At 34.9% G+C, this 18,015-nt stretch overlaps 2 protein-coding genes across 5 annotated transcripts; one reads left to right on the top strand and one right to left on the bottom strand.

Annotated features, from left to right (window-relative positions):
• Positions 1–1,248: 1,248 nt before the first annotated feature.
• On the top strand, positions 1,249–10,946 carry LOC108223141 (formin-like protein 20). Of its 4 annotated transcripts, none has more exons than XM_017397244.2 (17): positions 1,250–1,735; positions 2,186–2,892; positions 2,979–3,200; positions 3,293–5,364; positions 5,594–5,723; positions 6,192–6,263; positions 6,694–6,792; positions 6,879–6,920; positions 7,492–7,572; positions 7,681–7,731; positions 7,826–7,907; positions 8,027–8,121; positions 8,725–8,808; positions 8,888–9,004; positions 9,453–9,521; positions 9,615–9,676; positions 10,121–10,260. In XM_017397244.2, the coding sequence occupies exons 1-16, from the start codon at positions 1,663–1,665 to the stop codon at positions 9,645–9,647; spliced, it is 4,029 nt and encodes a 1,342-aa protein (XP_017252733.1). In that variant the 5' UTR covers positions 1,250–1,662; the 3' UTR covers positions 9,648–9,676; positions 10,121–10,260. The 4 variants fall into 4 exon arrangements, 3 of the variants coding, with proteins under 3 accessions (XP_017252733.1, XP_017252732.1, XP_017252731.1); XM_017397243.2 differs by having other exon boundaries at positions 1,251–1,735; positions 8,737–8,808; positions 9,610–9,676; positions 10,121–10,946; XM_017397242.2 differs by having other exon boundaries at positions 1,251–1,735; positions 9,610–9,676; positions 10,121–10,946.
• Positions 10,947–14,490: 3,544 nt separating this feature from the next.
• LOC108220975 (uncharacterized) lies at positions 14,491–15,474 on the bottom strand. The gene has a single exon (XM_017394877.2). It carries the CDS (start codon positions 15,472–15,474, stop codon positions 14,491–14,493), a length of 984 nt encoding a protein of 327 aa, XP_017250366.1.
• Between the last annotated feature and the right edge of the window lie 2,541 nt (positions 15,475–18,015).

Below are 18,015 nucleotides of genomic sequence, written 5' to 3'. Positions count from 1 at the left end.
GACACGAAAACAGAGCTACATGACACGAAAATACACGAACGTTAAACAGGTCGGTTTTGTGTTTGGCCTTTGAGTACACGACACGAAAAGATACACGACACGAAAATACACGATCTGCCCGAATTGTCAGGTTGTACATACAACTTACAAGCACACTGAGAATGATACACCCCAGGACCCGTGCAAATAATGTGCGGAAATAATATAGAAATGTTGGAAAGTAGAGATCGGTATCCTTCCCGTCCTTTCTGATCTTCGAGTCAAACTCACAAACAGGACGGAGATTCTCAATTTTTTTAAAAGTCGACATGACTGAAGAATGATTTTGGATTTTGGTGGGGGTTAAGTCTGATATTTCTGTATGTTGTGTCACATATATTGCTTATACGAAAATTAATTATGATATTATTAGTTTTATCGTTTATATAGGTTGATTTCTCATGCTAATGCAAGTTGGATTTTTCGAGATGTTATTCTAAAACTTTTTAGATTAAATTCTATGAATAATTTATGTATTAAGTGATCTGCATATAAAATGTTTATTTGTTTTGTTCGTTTTTTGTTTTATAATCAGGTACTAATTGACAGTAAAAAATTTATCCGGCTTGATTTCAAAATTTTATATATTGAATATTTTTGTTATAATAAACTTATTTATTTGTAAAAAAACAAAAACAAGCAAACCTAGCCACAGACCTGAAACTCTCCTTTGAAAACTGCAGTCTCGGAGTTGGAAAATAACACAAGGGGCAAATGATAATTAATGGGAATACATTATTTCACAGGATAAGCCGATAAGGCAATTATGATGCAACCTAATATAGATACGCCTTTAATTGACCATTTATTTTCTTAGGTCATATATAAATTTTGTTTTGAGCACCCATGATTTAATTCCGCACAATTTTAAATAAAAAATAACGTAACCGAAAAAAATGGTTGACTATACCTACCGTAAACAAATTTTTAAAATTAACCCAAAACAGCAATATATGATGTCCAGTTTAAAAGAAGCGAAATTATTAGCTGGAAGCTGTTTATTAAAGCAACAGCTTTGTTTATTTATTTTTCGTCAGGGGCAACAGCTTTATTAATTAAAAATAATGACCACAAATATAGAAAAGCAAAATATAGGAAACGAGAGGTGGTAAAAAAGAAAATTCACCGCAAGAAAAACAAGTAGAGTTATCCTAATTTATTTACCCCAGCCAAAAATATAGAGGAGAGCGGTAAAAATGGAAACCAAACTCAAAGTCTCTAAACATAGGATACAGACAAAAGCTTGCGCTTTCTATCTTGTTCTGTTCTCTTTCTATATATCGTCATCTCATTGCCACGTGTACTTGTCGTGAGCTATCCAGCCAAGCTTCCTCTTCATTTCCTTCAGCTCCACCTTGATTTCCTTCTTTATTTTTAGTGCTTACTATTCTATTTATTTGAATTTCTGACAATTTTTTTCAGGTTTTGAACAATTTGAGCCTAGTTGAATTTGTTCAGCTTCTTGTCTGAACACAGACACATTGTGTTTGGTTTATTACATTTTTGTTGTTGTTGTTGTTGTGTTTGAGTTTGGAAAGGGAAATTGAGAAGTTGAGGAGATCTTTGGTTAAGTTTTGAGGAATTTGGATCTGGTGAGGGAGGAGCAGCAGCGCCATCTAAGAGATGGCGCTGTTCAGGCGAATTTTTTATCGAAAACCGCCGGACAGGCTTCTCGAGATCTCGGAGAGGGTTTATTGTAAGTCATTGCTATGTCTTTGATCATTTATGTTATGTTTCTTCATAGGATGCTCATTTGATGTTATGTATAGCAGTAGCAGCTTAATTTATTGTTTTTGTTATTTGATTGTAAGTAAAATTCACTTCATTAGAGTTGCATTGGTGTTTAATTGATTGAATTCAACATTGTTGGTTTTTGTTGCTTTTTTGGTTGTTGTGTATTTTTTGTGTTTTAATTTGATGCTGTTAGTTTGAATTATTGATGAGACTGGTTTTATGTAGTGTCAACTGAATTTTGACAGAGCTCGATTATTTTGAAATTCCGGTTCTACAATTTTAATGCTACATAGTCTTCATATGTAGATGTGTTGTTTCTTGTTTATGAGATTTGATGAACTTTTGGACTTCTACGTTGACTTGTATCTTATTCACAATGGCTTTACCTGTACTTTGTCCTTTGCCTTTGTAGTGTTTGATTGCTGCTTCTCAACTGATGTACTGGGAGAAGATGAATATAAATCGTACATGGGTGGCGTCATTGCCCAACTACAGGACTACTACCAAGATGCTTCTTACATGGTTTTTAACTTTGGAGAAGGGGAAAAGAGAAGCCAAGTTTCAGATTTGTTGTCAGGGTATGATATGACAGTCATGGACTATCCTCGAGAATATGAGGGCTGTCCACTTTTGCCCTTAGAAATGATTCACCACTTCTTGCGATCTAGCGGGAGTTGGTTATCTTTGGAGGGTCAACAGAACGTGCTGTTAATGCATTGTGAAAAAGGAGGATGGCCTTTGCTTGCTTTTATGCTTGCAGGCCTGCTTTTATATCGTAAACAGTACACTGGCGAGCAGAAGACCCTTGAAATGGTATACAAGCAAGCTCCAAAAGAACTTCTTCATCTTTTGTGTCCTATAAATCCACAGCCATCACAACTGAGATATCTTCAGTACATTTCCCAGAGAAATTTGGGTTGCAATTGGCCGCCTTTAGATTCCCCTCTTGCTTTGGATTGTATTGTTCTTCGACATCTGCCCTTGTTTGGTGGGGGAAGAGGTTGCAGACCAGTAGTTCGTGTTTATGGTCAGGATCCGGCTTCAGCAACAGCTGGCAGAAGTTCTAAGCTCTTGTTTTCAACTTCAAAGAATACAAAACATGCTCGATTCTACACACAGGTAAACCTAAAATCACAAAACTTAGATGTAAAGGATGTTTAGTTGACATTCATAATTTATGTTTACCTGGTTGTTCTTAAATGCAGGAAGAGTGTGTATTAGTAGAATTAGATTTTAAATTCCGAGTTCAAGGTGATGTTATCATTGAGTGCTTTCATTTGGAAGACGACTTGATAAGAGAAGAAATGATATTCAGAGTCATGTTCCACACAGCATTTATCCGGTCAAACAGATTGAAGTTAAACCGTGATGATGTGGATGCTCCGTGGGATGTGAAGGTCCAGTTTCCAAAAGAATTTATGGCAGAGGTAGGGTCTTTGCTTACATTAAAATTGCTTTTCTATTTTTGTCCGTTGGTTTCTTTATATAATCTGATCTTTTGCTATATCTGTATTTTTAGGTACTCTTTTTGGATGCTGATGCTATATCAACAATCACAACAAATGTGTTCAGGGAAGATGAAAATGAGATAGAAGGCACTCTACATGATGAAGAGTTCTTTGAAGTAGAAGAGATATTCAGCAGTAATGACACACAAGTTGAAAAAGGTGACCTGGATGCTCAAATAGCCGAAGAATATACTGTAATTCAAGGAAGCAAATCATTCAATGATAATGATTCAATAGTTTGGAAAGAGGATCTAGAACATCTGGCATTTCTGGACTGTGCATCAGATGGTGGGACTCCCAAGCAAGGTGGTAACCGTATTTTTAATGAACTAAAATCTGACAATAGGGTTGATGAGATGTACCCTGCTGAATTGGTTCATGATACGTCCTTCACTAAAGAAAGTAAGCTGGTGACTACTGATATGTTTGGTTCCACAAAAACTGAGACAAAGCTTACTGATACCGGCATCTCAGATAATAAAGAAAATGAACATGAAAGAGAAGATGGTACCTTTAAGATGCTAGAAACACATGGTGTACAAGAAGAAACTAGTGTGAGGGTGGCTGCTGGTGTCTGTAGCACCTCTGATGTGACAAAAGAACATGAAGGAAAAGCAAATCCCGTGGAAATGCTAGAAAGGGAAGATTCACAGCAGAAGTCGAGTGCTGATGTTCCAAAACATAAATATGATAAAACTAACCCACCAGCAACCAAAAAGCTGCCCACTCAAAGCTCAAAACCAGCTGCAGATTTAGGTAATACCAAACAGACATTCAAACAACAGGATACTCACGGCAGTATTTCAAAGCAGGCGAAGTCAAATAAAGTATCTAAGTGGATCCCTTCTAACAAAGGTTCTTACACTAATTCAATGCACGTAGTGTATCCACCATCAAGGTATATTGGTGCACCTCCCATGCCAGCGCCTGCGAAGGATGGTCATTTTAAAAGCAATCCAAAGCCTCGGCCTTCCAATTCTTCTGAAGTGATCAGTAACCCTGAATCGACAGATTTTGAAGTAGATACCAAGGCAACCACAGATAGTGTAGTGGTGAAGGCCACCTTGTCCCCAGTATTAGTGGCATCACCACTAAATGTGGCTCCGCTGCCTCCACCCCCTTCCACAACCACGCTTTCTGTGAGCTTGAGAGAAACCTCTGCTCAGTTTAACTCTCAATCACCTCCACCTCCTCCCCCACCCCCACCCCCACCACCCCGGACTTCATCTAGGATGCAAAATGAAAGCAGATCTTCATTAACTCCATCTCCATCTCTTGTGTCACATTCCAGCACTTCCTTACATTCTACCTCTCCTACTCCATTCCTACCCCCTACGTCTAAAGCTTCACTGCCACAGCCTCCTTTTTCTCATGATTCACCCACAGTACCCCCAGATTCTTTATCTCAGGTTTCACCTTCAGTACCACCTCCTCCACCCCCACTTCCTTTTTCTCGAGCTCCACGTCTACGTCCACCACCACCCTGTACTCAAGTTCTGCCCCCACCACCAACCCCTCCTCCACTGCAGGGATCCTCACCACCTCCTCCACCTATGCCTAAACCCCCACCACCTCCACCTGTTTCATCATATAGAGCCGCACCACCACCACCACCTCCTCCTTCAAAGCACGGGGTACGAGCCCCAGCACCTCCTCCTCCGATGCACAGAGGAGTACCTCCACCACCTCCCCCTCCAATGATTGGGGGACCACGTCCACCTCCACCTCCACCTTTGGCTGGTTCATCACCACCACCTCCTCCAGCGCATGCTGGCCCTCCCCCGCTACAAGGACGGCCACCTCCACCCCCTCCTCCTGGGGCACGTGGACCTCCTCCACCTCCTGGACCCCCTAGATCTCTAGGTGCCGGGCCCCCGCCCCCTCCATTGTTTGGTGCTAAAGGGCCAGCAGCTGATGGAAGAGGAGTGGCTGCAGGAAGAGGACGTGGGCTTCTGCGTGCAGGAGGCATGCCAGCTCCGGCAACTCGAAGATCTAACTTAAAACCTCTTCATTGGAGCAAGGTAACCAGGGCACTGCATGGGAGCTTATGGGAAGAACTGCAAAGGAGTGCTGATCATCAGAGGTATTACATTTTTCTCACTGCTTGAAATATCTTATTTTAGTTCAGACAAGTGCCTATGTCTTTTCTATAAACCATTTTCCCTGAATGTTAGTTGCTTAATTCTTCACTAATAATTTATATGTCTGTACTGCTGTAGATATCTTAGTCAAACTGCATTTCTTTGCATGATATTTTTCTCCTTACATCTATTATTGATTTAAACTAATTAAGATTCCTCACTTAAATCCAGCTTGCCAGAATTTGATGTGTCGGAAATAGAGTGCCTTTTCTCTGCCGCAGTGCCAAAGTCAAACAGGACGGGTGATAAATCTGATGACAGGCGGAAGTCTCTTGGATCTAAACCTGAAAAAGTTCACCTGGTAAAAATTACAATACTTTGCATACATGAGTGATAAGTGATGTCTATATAAAAATAGCTACCATTAATGTATCTGCACCTGTGTTTTATTATGATATGAATATACTGTATGATAGAGTGAGTTCTTAGTTTTCATGAACATGAAATTTAATTGTCCTGAAGCTTAATTCTCAACCGATATTCTTCACCTTTTCACAAATAACGTGTACTTGAATGCATATACTTCAAATGCATGTTATTTCCTTTTTCCCACTATTTCATATGTTTTGGATATCAATTATTCTTTTTTTGTAGATAATTGAGTAGTAATTTTCATAATTGAATTAGAATCTATGTTTTTTCATAAAAATCGTTAAATAATTGAACACCGTGTAACGTATGTGTTTCTTCTCAATATGATGTGTCTATTTACCCTTATTCTTTTATTTATTTACTTATCTGCTGCTGTATGTTCCCTTGTTCACTGTAGATTGATCTGAGGCGTGCAAACAACACAGAAATTATGCTCACAAAAGTCAAAATGCCACTACCTGACATGATGGTAAGTACCTTTAACATCATGGTTACTATAAGATACTTCCTGCTTCTGCTCATCATTGTGAAAATATACTTTATCCCCTCGTACTTAGACTAGGGTATTTTAGAAATGTCCTACGATTGCTGCCTGATAGGCATGCTTTGAAATCTCCATCTTTGATGTATGGTTTTTCGATGTGTATAACTGGAAGTTAAATGCTTAGGAAATCAATGTATTAAATTTACCCAAAATAAGTGCTCCATATGCTAGCCAATGAATGTATGTTTCTACCCTCTCTTTTTTTGGAGAAGTTAGATTTTGATAGTCTTAGGATCCAAATGGTACATGGATGCAGGTGATCTAAAATGTTTGGTATAATCTAAATTCTAATGTCATTGTCTTTGTTTCATATTTTACGTGTTCTTACTACTGCAAGTGTGCTTGAATTTCACAGGCTGCGGCTTTAGCAATGGATGAATCAATTTTAGATGCTGATCAAGTAGAAAATCTTATAAAATTTTGTCCTGTAAAAGAAGAGATGGAACTCCTTAAGGTGAAGTAAATAGGTGTGCTGAATGTTGCTTCATGCTTTACCTCCCTCTCTTTTCATTAATCATTTGACTCTATTTGATACTGCAGAATTATCCGGGCAACAAAGAGAATCTGGGAAGGTGTGAACAGGTCCGGTAAAAACTGATATTTCAGCTGTTGTTTTTGTGATTTCGCTTCTAAGAATTTGTTGCTTCACTAGTGTAAATATAGGAATTAAAGTTTCTTGACTCGGAGACTTAAAAAAATATATTACTGTATACTGTTATTTTTGTCTCTTTTACAAACACGTAGGTCCCCGATCATATAATGTTATAAGCAGTTGGAAGTTTTTTGACAAAGTTCAAATAAATTGAAATTTGAATGAGGTTGCGATTGCTTTTATATTTTGAGTAGCTTTTAAGGCATTTTGCAGGAAATTACTGTTCAGAAATTTTGTTTATCTGATTTTTACCTTTTCCTTCTTAATTCAAAAGCTCGTGGTTTAAAAATAGAAGAACTTCTATGTCTATATTCCCTTTCATTAGCATATGATGCAATCTGCTATGAATATGCAGCCAACATTTATGGACATCACAACACTTTCATGTCTCCTTAATCATGGATTTAGGGTTACAGTCTATATAATTATTTGATACAATAATATGTTAAAATTAGTTAATGTTGCAGTGTTTCTTATCTGATTTTGCATATATTTTTCCAGTTTTTCTTGGAGCTGATGAAGGTTCCACGAGTGGAATCTAAATTAAGGGTTTTCCTTTTCAAGATTCAGTTCAATTCCCAGGTTTGTTGGTATAGTTATATTTTAAGTTTGTCAAATTCGGTGTTTAAATCAAACTTTAAACCTCTTGATTTCAGTTATTTCAGATCTTAAATCTTCTTCTTATTACAGGTTTCAGATCTCTCGAAAAACTTAAAATCTGTCTTTGCTGCATGTGAAGAGGTCAGTCAGTAATAGTAATTAGTGAAGCATTCCTTATATTTCTTATGTTGCATGTCTTCTTGTGGCTCTAATGCAATTTTTTATATTTCCTTAGGTTCGGAATTCTGTCAAGTTCAAGGAAATAATGAAGAAAATTTTATATTTAGGAAATACATTAAATCAAGGAACTGCCAGGGGTAAGAAAGTTTTGTCAGCATGCTTTATAAATCAAAATCTGCTGAGTTAGATGACACTTTTATAGTGTTATGTATCTAATTTCAAGATTAAAATCCCTAACATGTCTGAAATCTAACAGGTTCTGCGGTAGGCTTCAAATTAGACAGTCTTTTGAAACTTACAGATACCCGTGCCACCAACAACAAGATGACATTAATGCACTATCTTTGCAAGGTATGCATACCTTGTGTTATTTGTGTGTTGTACGGGAAAAAATATTGTTGAAGTAGCATCTTCCTATGCTGTAACATGAAGTCATAAAGAGACAGCTTGCATGATAGGACATAGTCTATTCCTACTGTGCTCAAGATATACTACTATATATTTTCAAAAAAAGTGAATCACCATATCATCTATCACTATACCCAGTCACTGTACATGATGACCAGGAGACCAACTCCACACAATAAAGTTGCATAGTTGACTTCAGAATCTTAGTACATCCCTCGTATAGGGGAAGTGCATTTTTGGATATCTGACTAGGGATTTAATTATGTGTGGAACGTAACTAGGTTTGGAATGCCAATGAAGTGCCTATTTGATTAAAAATAGGCATTTGTCTGTGTGTAGAATTTAAATATATTGTGAATGTTAACTGCTCGTGAAGTAATGTGTCTGTTCATTCATTATCATGTGCTGTTAAGTTATTTCTTCTCTTTCTACTAGTGATCAATATTACTGGCAGATGATAGCTTAATTGCTTTACTACCATAACTTTTTGTTGTATTTTATAGTGTTAATCTTCTTTTTATTTTTAATGTTTGGTCTCTTAATCAGTTTTTTTTTCAGGTTCTTGCTTCCAAGTCCCCAGCTCTACTAGACTTTCACTCGGATCTTGTTAGTCTCGAACCTGCATCAAAGGTTCCTTTCTATCTATTTCTCACTAGCAATAATGAACATTTGTTGTCGGAAAATAACTGTGAAAGGATCTTACATGCAGATTCAGTTGAAGTCTTTAGCAGAAGAAATGCAAGCCATTATCAAGGGAACAGAAAAAGTAAAGCAGGAATTTGGCGCATCCGAGAATGATGGCCCAGTATCAGAGGTTTTTCGTAAGGTATCCCCATTAATCTTCTCGAAATCCTAAAAATCCATCTTCAAGCTAAAAGGAGTGAAAATAAGTGGACATGAATGAACATACCCCATTTCCACAAAAAAATGTTGTTATTGACATGCAGTTTCTTCATCAGTTCAAGATCAAAGAACATTATTTTAAGTTTAAGCCACAATTGAAAAATTAATCGTGTGATCTTAGTTATTATGAAAATGACCTTTTCTTAGCCCAATTGTTGTAGAATCAAGAATCAACACTGGTTCTGATTTATTGGAACTATTACTTATATTAATAAGTTAAGCTGTTCCACTGGTTTTGATATAGACAAGTAGTCAAAGTTTTACTGTATTATTGCAGCTTTCATTATTGGTTTATGGTGTAATTGTTCAAAGAATACTTGAATGTTGTTCTATCAACTGCCATAACACATTGGTGTTTTTTCCATCTGTAGACACTGAAGGAATTTATTATTGTTGCTGAGACAGAGGTGGCTTCTTTAACAAATTTGTATTCAGTGGTGGTAAATTTCTACCCATTGAGCTAAATCATTTGTTCTACTAAATTGATTACATCTGGTTATATCTACACTAAACTTTCATTGGTGACAGGGTAGGAATGCAGATGCCCTGGCATTGTATTTTGGTGAGGACCCTACTCGGTGTCCGTTTGAACAAGGTAAATAATCCCTCAAATTTATGATTTCTTGCAGTTTTTATGTTTAATGTACCAAAAGGCTAGAGAGCTCAAGTTTGAAAGTGGAAGTTGGTAAAAGCATATCAGTTCGGTATACCCTCTCTGGATCTACCCATCTTAAAAGTTGTCATCTAGTTACTAGAATGCTCTATAATTGGCAGCTTTCACACATTTGGGTAATCAATGGTAATTATTTTCCTGCTTAGTTATTGTATCAGGATGTGAGGAACTTATTATATAGCCTTATCAGTTTGTTTAACACAAACTCTGTTCTTTCTTTTTTGATATTTTTTTCTGGCTTTTAGCTAGGGTTATCTCCAATTTCTTTTTAAAGTTGGAAAACTTTCTGTTTCTATTATATATCTTCCCTATCATGATTGGTTCTAGCTGATCATGCTTCTTGTATTTCTTAATTGATTGATGCAGTTACTGCAACACTCTTAAACTTTGTGAGGATGTTCAAGAAAGCTCATGATGAGAACTGTAAACAGGCAGAACTGGAAAAGAAGAAAGCCCAAAAGGATGTAGAAACAGAGAAGGCGGTGGGAATTAGTCAAACAAAGAAAGTTGTAAGATAGCATGCATCTTATCTTCACTGCATTCGTGGGGCTTTTATTCTCTATGGTCTTTTACAACTGATTTATGAAGCCACAGTGAACTGCTTCAGTAACAGATCAAAAACGTTCCCTCGTCATTGCCAAGGCATGAATCTCAATGGTTATTCAAGCTCGAGTAAGCAGAGTGAATATGTCAGTCTAAACGTCCTGCAATCCTGGACATGACTCAGCTCATAGAGCTATCGGGCTTATGCTACTTTTTATATATGCCATTTCTCTCGGGAGCAATCAATTTAATGTTGTTGAAGCTGGGAGGAGGTTCAGGTGATCACTGATCATCCTATGAGCCAATCCAAGTCCCGAGTCTCGTATACAGAAGAAATATGTGATGTTCATCCAAGACATCATTGACAGCAGAAAATGGCTTCCATCACTCCGGGAACCAAGTATGAAGGCTGATGTCTCAGGGACAGCACATGAGGGCATGCTGGTGCAGAACTAACCATGTACAAACCTCTAACCTAACCTTTGTAGCTAGAAACATAGAAAAACAAAAAATATGAATCTTGAAACATACAAGTGTAGGTTCACTAATTGGATATCGTAGGGATCACCAAGAGTTGTATATAGTCATCCAATCTATGTAGTTCACTTCTGTCAAAAAAAAAAAAAAAAAATCTATGTAGTTCACTGTATTTCCGATTTTCAAGGGAGAATACTTCGCCTTTGAAATCTTTTTTTTCCAAAGATCATGCTTTCATACAAAATCAGAAATTATAAACATGTAAAAAATATATATTAGTAAAGTTTAGAAATCAAAAGTAGATTTGTAATAATTATAAGGGGAATTATCTTGTATATTGTTTTTTCAATCTTATTTTCAAAAATACTACCTTATCCAATCTTATTTTCAAATCTCTAAAATATTTTCAAAAATACTACCTTTTTGAAAATATTTTCCAAAAATACGGTGGTTGCATATGCAACCATATATGCAACTACAAATCCTGATTTCGAGTTCCAGTTTTCGAATGTCATTTTCGACCTCATATTTGGAATCCATATATACATATATATATATATATATATATGTATATATGGATTCCAAATATATATATTGCAACTGATGTATGGGTGCCCCTGGCGGGGCCATTAGATTACAATAGAATCAACTGAATACAACCCATATGCAACCATATATGCAATTGAATTCCTGATTTCAAGTTCCAGATTTCAAATGTCATTTTCGACCTTATCGTTGGAATCGATATATATATATATATATATCGATTCCAACGATAAGGTCGAAAATGACATTTGAAATCTGGAACTTGAAATCAGGATTTGTAGTTGCATATATGGTTGCATATGCAACCACAGTATTTTTGAAAATATTTTAGAGAAGGTAGTATTTTTGAAAATAAGATTGGATAAGGTAGTATTTTTGGAAATAAGATTGAAAACGTGATTATTAATAAAAAAAGCCCTTATTATAAACCGGTAAAAGAAAAAAATATATTAGTGAAATTTGGAATAAGTATAGGTTGTAGATTATGAATTGAACAAACTTTTTCAATTTTTCCATCATTTTTCTAGTAGGATATAATCTTTTATATATAGGTCATTTTCTCACTTCCTCGGTCCATAAAAATAACTGCCTAATATACACTAATTTTATATAAAAACATAATTTATAAATACGTTAAGTTATTTATTTAATATTTTTAGAAGTTGCTTGACAAATAAGTCGAAAAAACAATACTTAAAAGGATATTATGAACTGTTTGACATCTTTGTTGGGTATAATTTTCGATAACCAAACTCATCGTGTTTGAACTTATAAGGAGATTTCATATTATTTGTTATAATATTTATAATAATATAAAATAATATCAGATAAATTTAATTTATATTTTATATTATTTTAATCTACAAAATCTTAAAGATCCTCTGTCAAAAGCTGCGAACTGTCCCCGTTGTACGAACCCCAACTTAATAGAAAAGAATTAAATAAATGTTATAGTAAAATGTGTTGCTAAGGCCCATTTGTTTTCCGCTTATTCGAGCTGAATGAGCTTTATATGAGCGATTCATATAGTTAAGATTATTTGGTGGACACACTTTGCCCTTCTGAATCATTCATAACCAGCTGAGTCGGTCATTTCAAAATTCTTAAAAAAATCATTCACCAATATGTTCCATCCTACCCATGCTGTTACTACTGCTGTAAAGCACCGTCTATCAAAATGTCCATATTATCTTATAAAAAACGTACACTTTTTGTTTATTTGTTGCATATTATATGTAACAATTTTAAGGCAGATTTTGTTTGTTATAATAAATTTATCTAAAAATAATATAATAATAATTTTAACTATATAAATCTTTGGATATTAAGATATATCATATTTTTCCATATATCTTTAAATAATTTTTAATATTACGAAACATCAAGTGATATATTTTCTTTACAGATTTGTATAGTTTTGTTTTGTTAAAATAAATTATCATATATTTAATATATTATTCAGATATTTTGAATTTAATTCGTCAAACAATATTATTCATTCATAATTCAGATAGTTTATTGATTCAGATCATTCAAATATATTAATCATTCAATTCAGATTTGCCAAATGACCCCAAGCAACAATCAAGGCCTTGGGAAAAGATGCAGAGTGAGAATCATCCCGAAAATGTGAGAGCTGAGTTGCATTATATAAATGTGTTTAGCTACAGAACCAACTACAACTCTAACCGCAACAATTTAAAGCAACGCTCATAGACTATTGTATTTGTATTATTGGATATAACAACATTCAATATATTTTCTTCTCAATTCTGTGTATAATTATATAAAAAAATTTATTAATTATGCATATTAAACTTTGTCGTCTCTGGTTCCTAACTCAGAGATTTATCTATGAAATTTATAAATTACATTAGGAAAATATATTACCTTGAATATACCGACGTACTGAACTACAGAAGAACTGTCTCTAATAATTATCAAGAAATTATTAATCTCAATACATAATTTGAAATGGTTGGTTGTGTTTGTTTAAATGATTGTATGGATATAATTGTTGTTATCAGCATACTCATACACCAATTATATGAAAAATCGTTAAAGCCAGCTATGATTTCTTGAAATTTTGTGGCAACTAAGCAAACAAGGCATGTGAGTTTGCTAATGTTTTCATCCGCTTTAAATAATTCAACAAACGACGTTTACAAAAATCCAATATATGATTTATAATTCATTGAGAATGACTGGGCTTGCGCGTTACGTGATGTAATGGGGAAATCCAAGTCATTGTGATGGACCTGATGGTGATGTAACACTACTCAGGTTTTGTAAGATTTTTCGAATATGGAATTTTAGAAAATAGCTTCTGGACTGGACTCAAGTCTCTGCCATTCTTATTGTCTTACATTTAATTATTCAAATTATATATGCATGCATGCAGTAATATTTAATATGAAGGCATGCTTGACTCTTCATTTATGTTTGCGGCATTAACCAAAAGGACAATTTTCAGATCCCATATTAAAAAGATTCTCTTTATGTTGTTCTTTTTCATGTTCTGCTTCACGGTTTATCTGTATCAGAAGAGACTGCCATCTTTTAATAAGTTTTGAGTTGTACTTTTTGCCATGCAGATAAACTACCTGTTTTATCACAAGAAACACTTGATATTCAGAAGACACAACATTTGCAATCAAAAAATTGAAAATTAACTGACAAATCATACTCTTGATTGCAGAACAGAACTACATCCATCGCGATTTTGCTTGTCTGGAAACTATGAGTTTATGAATACAGGTTGATCAGTATGTCTGCGAATTTCAGAATCATCTAATTTTCTTGTTTTTATTTACTTGACAGGGAAAATGTCATCAAATTTATCAGGCGAAGAACAATGGCACTGAAGCTATAAACAGTAGCTTCTGCATATTTTTTTTACAATACAATAGAGATTAAACCTCCATATATATGCATACTAGTAATCTTGAAACGTACACAGAAAAAAAAATTGAAAAAGATAAAATCCCTCCGCATCTAAAAGTAAGGAGGGGCGTACGTAACATAAGTAAGAGCCAAGTGTATGTATGTAACTGAGAGATTGGATAATAGATATCATGTTTTCCTTTCTCTCGCAGTCCTATTCATTTTCGATCCTAAATTGAAATGAACAATTGTGTAATTATCTACTAGTACTACAATCATATAACGGTCTAAGGAAGCTCTTCTATACTCTTCAATTTTGCACAAGAAATGATGTGATCTTGATTGTATTTTGAAATATCAATGCAGTGGGAGTATCTGTTCTGATCTTCGACCAAAAAAGCTGTTCTGCAGCTTCTGAAAAACATGCAACTGATGATTGTATCAAGAACGATGAAGATGGAGTATAAATAGGCAATGACAATGCACTCTAGAGTCATCGAAAAATTTGGAAATCCATTGGAAGAAAGGACTGCCACAGCACGATATTGAAACAGAGCCTCAATTGCGGCTAAGGCCAAATTAAGAGGCAGTGCTAATGATATAGCTTTCGAGTTTCTTCCTTTGATCAGAACACAAGCCTTGAGTAATGAGATACACCCTCCTTTCGCTTCCATTCCTGATAAAACCACGGCCAGATTGCTAATAACGAATGCATTAGCAAGAATTATAGAGTAAAGAATAGCTGCAGCTGCAGAAAAAAGGACAATTGATGTAGAAGTTGACAATAATTTGTACACATCAAGAAAATTGTATGCAATGGTTAGGATTGAGAATGAAGTAGCGTTCGCAGAGAGAATTAGTAATGAGGTCCAGATTTGTGTAGAGAAAATAGGGCTAAGAATGGAAATGAAGGAAAAGATTTTTATTTGAGATGGTTTTTGTTGTGAGAGAGCCTTGATTACAGAAGCCTTCGCGAGGATGAGAAAAGAAAAGGTAAAAGGCAGAACTAAAACCGTAGAAGTGATGGTTTGTGAGAGCTTTAAGCTGAAAATGTTGAAGATTTCCGACGATGATGGTAAGCCTGCTGCATTAAGAAGAGCCTGCAGCCTAATTTGTATCGGTGGAAGAAGAGTAGAAGAAGGTACAAGTGCCTGCGATAGGAGTACTGAAGCCGAAAATGGCAAGGCAAGAATTGCTGAGATGGTGAAGTAATGGTAGTTGGAAAGAAATATGTAGATAGAACTTCTGATAATCTTGCTAGTAGTCTCCATTACAGTGTATCATAAGAGGGAGGAGACTGAGCTCTCTCTTCTATATCAGCAATGCCTTTTATATGAGCAGGAGTTTATTATTGTGATTTTTTCTGCAGCAAAAGGGTAAGTTTTTTCAGAATTTATGGTGTAAAGCTAGCTACCAACTGATAAATAGTGAAACAATTGGTTCATCAGGTGATTTCTTTACTTGCTATCTACTTATGGTTTGTTTTTACCTTAGTTCTTTGGTGTCATTCTGAGGTCTTGTCTCTGTGATTTCACCCCCACCAGTATAATACAAAATTAGCAGCTGGCAAAAATGTGAAACATAGAGAATAAAATCATCTGTCATAAAAGTCTGAAATTGTAAAATCATCACATTTAAGACCTTTTTTACATTGTTGTCGTTTATTAAGTGTCTTTTCATGCAAACAGAGTTTCTTTTAGCCTTTTAGGTAGCTTGGAAAATACTGCTGTAGCCTATTCATTCACATTTTTACACTAATCTTGATTATGAATTGATAATTATTTCAAGTACAAGCCTTGATGAGGTAAAGCATACATGTAGAAACATTAACGGGCCGTTTGGATAAGTTTAAAAAAATTGACTTCTCGTTTAAACTAAAGAAGTGGATTAGAAGTGAAAAGTAAATAAGTTAATAAAATGTTTGGAAAAGAAGTTGAAGCTCTGAGGGAGAAGTTAGAATTCTCAAATTCTTAAAATGCTTCTACCTATTTACACGAACGGGTCAACAAAAGCAGAAGTCAAAAGCAGTTTGTGATTGCACGAAACAAACAAGCGCCAAGTATAATCTTTCCGACAGTATAGTGAGTCTTTGACAATATATTATCAGAGTCTGGATTTGAGACTAAGAAAGATCACTTCTGATTTCATTTGCAATATTGTTTGTTATATTTTAATAGTTTCTAGGAAGATACTCTCAAAGTGGAAGGGGCATGGGTTGATTAAAATCCAGAAAATCATATAAACGATTTTGGAGAAATAAATGTGCATTATATGTATATAAAAAATGTATTTTTTTGACACAAGGGGATTAAATAAATCAAGAAATGTTGAAGTAGTTCTAGTGGTTTATTAACTTGGTCAAGTATCGCTGGACAAGAAAGTGGCTCACAAGGATTAGTCAAACATGGTAGACTTAATTAATTACTTAATCCTCAATATTTTTAGATTAACTCTCTCCCATATGAATCTCTCTCCCTCTTGTTCTACATGTACATGTAGCCATGTGGCATTCTTTTTTATCACTCCGAGTGGTCCCTTCTATCATGATTGGATGGATGTGTCTTAGCTTCAAAGAAAAAATAAACCAATAAAATAATGCAACTCTAAATGAAAGAACAGTAATGATCAGATTTCTAAGCTAATAGCATGAAAAGTTCGAAGGTGACAAACCTCACCATTGGCAAATTAGAAAGGAGGAAACGTGTTGCTGAACTTATTCATGATTAAATTGAACTATTATGAGTAGTAACAATAATACTATACGAATTAAGATGAATAAAAGTCACATGAGGCACCTGACAAAAAAAAAAGTCACATGAGGCAGGTAACATATTTTTTTGCTTGGCTTAAAAGTATTTTCCCATGATTAACTTAAAAAATCTTTCATAAAAAAATTTAAAAATGTATTTTCCTCTCAAATCTAGAGGCAAAATTAATTTTTAAAATCAAAAGTTGTTGGCTTTTACTGGTTTGGACGTTGGAAATGATTCGAGGACAAGATGGACGAGGAGTGATGATTAGCAGGAATCTATCATGAATTTCACTACTTTAAGTCACCATCATCCACCATGTTCTATCGGGTCCATAACTAACTTCGCTTCTGCCCCTTTAATTTCCTATCTTCTTATCTTAACTTCTTAACCCCCAATTTTGTTCAATTTTAATATTGAAATTTAGTGGGTGCTTGGCAACCCATTTTAAGCCGGAATTCTCAGCTTATAAGTTAGAAGCACTTATTCGTAGCGTTTGTGTAAAAAGTCAAAAAACACTTATAAAAAACTAGGAATGCTAACTTTTGTTTCATGAATTCTACTTATTTCCCAAACACTTTAATCACTTATAAGTCTTATCTTGCTTCTAACTTCTACTGTACTTATTTATTTTAAGCAATAAGCACTTATTTTAAGTTCACCCAAACGGCCTCTTAATTTCCGGGCATAATATTATTTTCTAGTTATTTCTATTTATCAGCATCCTTGTATAATACAATACAATTTCTGTTTCTTATTTGTTGTGTTTCTCATAATACAGTTATCTATTATTCTTTTTCTAAATATAATAATAGTTAAGCGTGAGAAACAGAAATAGGAGCCAAGGGACACTACCCATGAAGACAAATGATTTCTTCTTTTAGTTATGTATTATTCTTTTTCTAAATATAATAATAATAGTGTAATTATTGACCTAGAATTCCCCTATTGCATTCCATTACTCCCTCCGTCCCCCTCAATTGTTTACATTGGAGGGGGACACGGAGACCAAGACAATGTATAAAAAATGAGTAAAGTTAGATGAAAAGTGGGTAAAGTGGT

The sequence above is a fragment of the Daucus carota genome, chromosome 5, assembly GCF_001625215.2.
Source record: "Daucus carota subsp. sativus chromosome 5, DH1 v3.0, whole genome shotgun sequence".
In the NCBI taxonomy this organism is placed as follows: domain Eukaryota; kingdom Viridiplantae; phylum Streptophyta; class Magnoliopsida; order Apiales; family Apiaceae; genus Daucus; species Daucus carota.
This window is presented reverse-complemented; position numbering and strand designations above follow the sequence as displayed.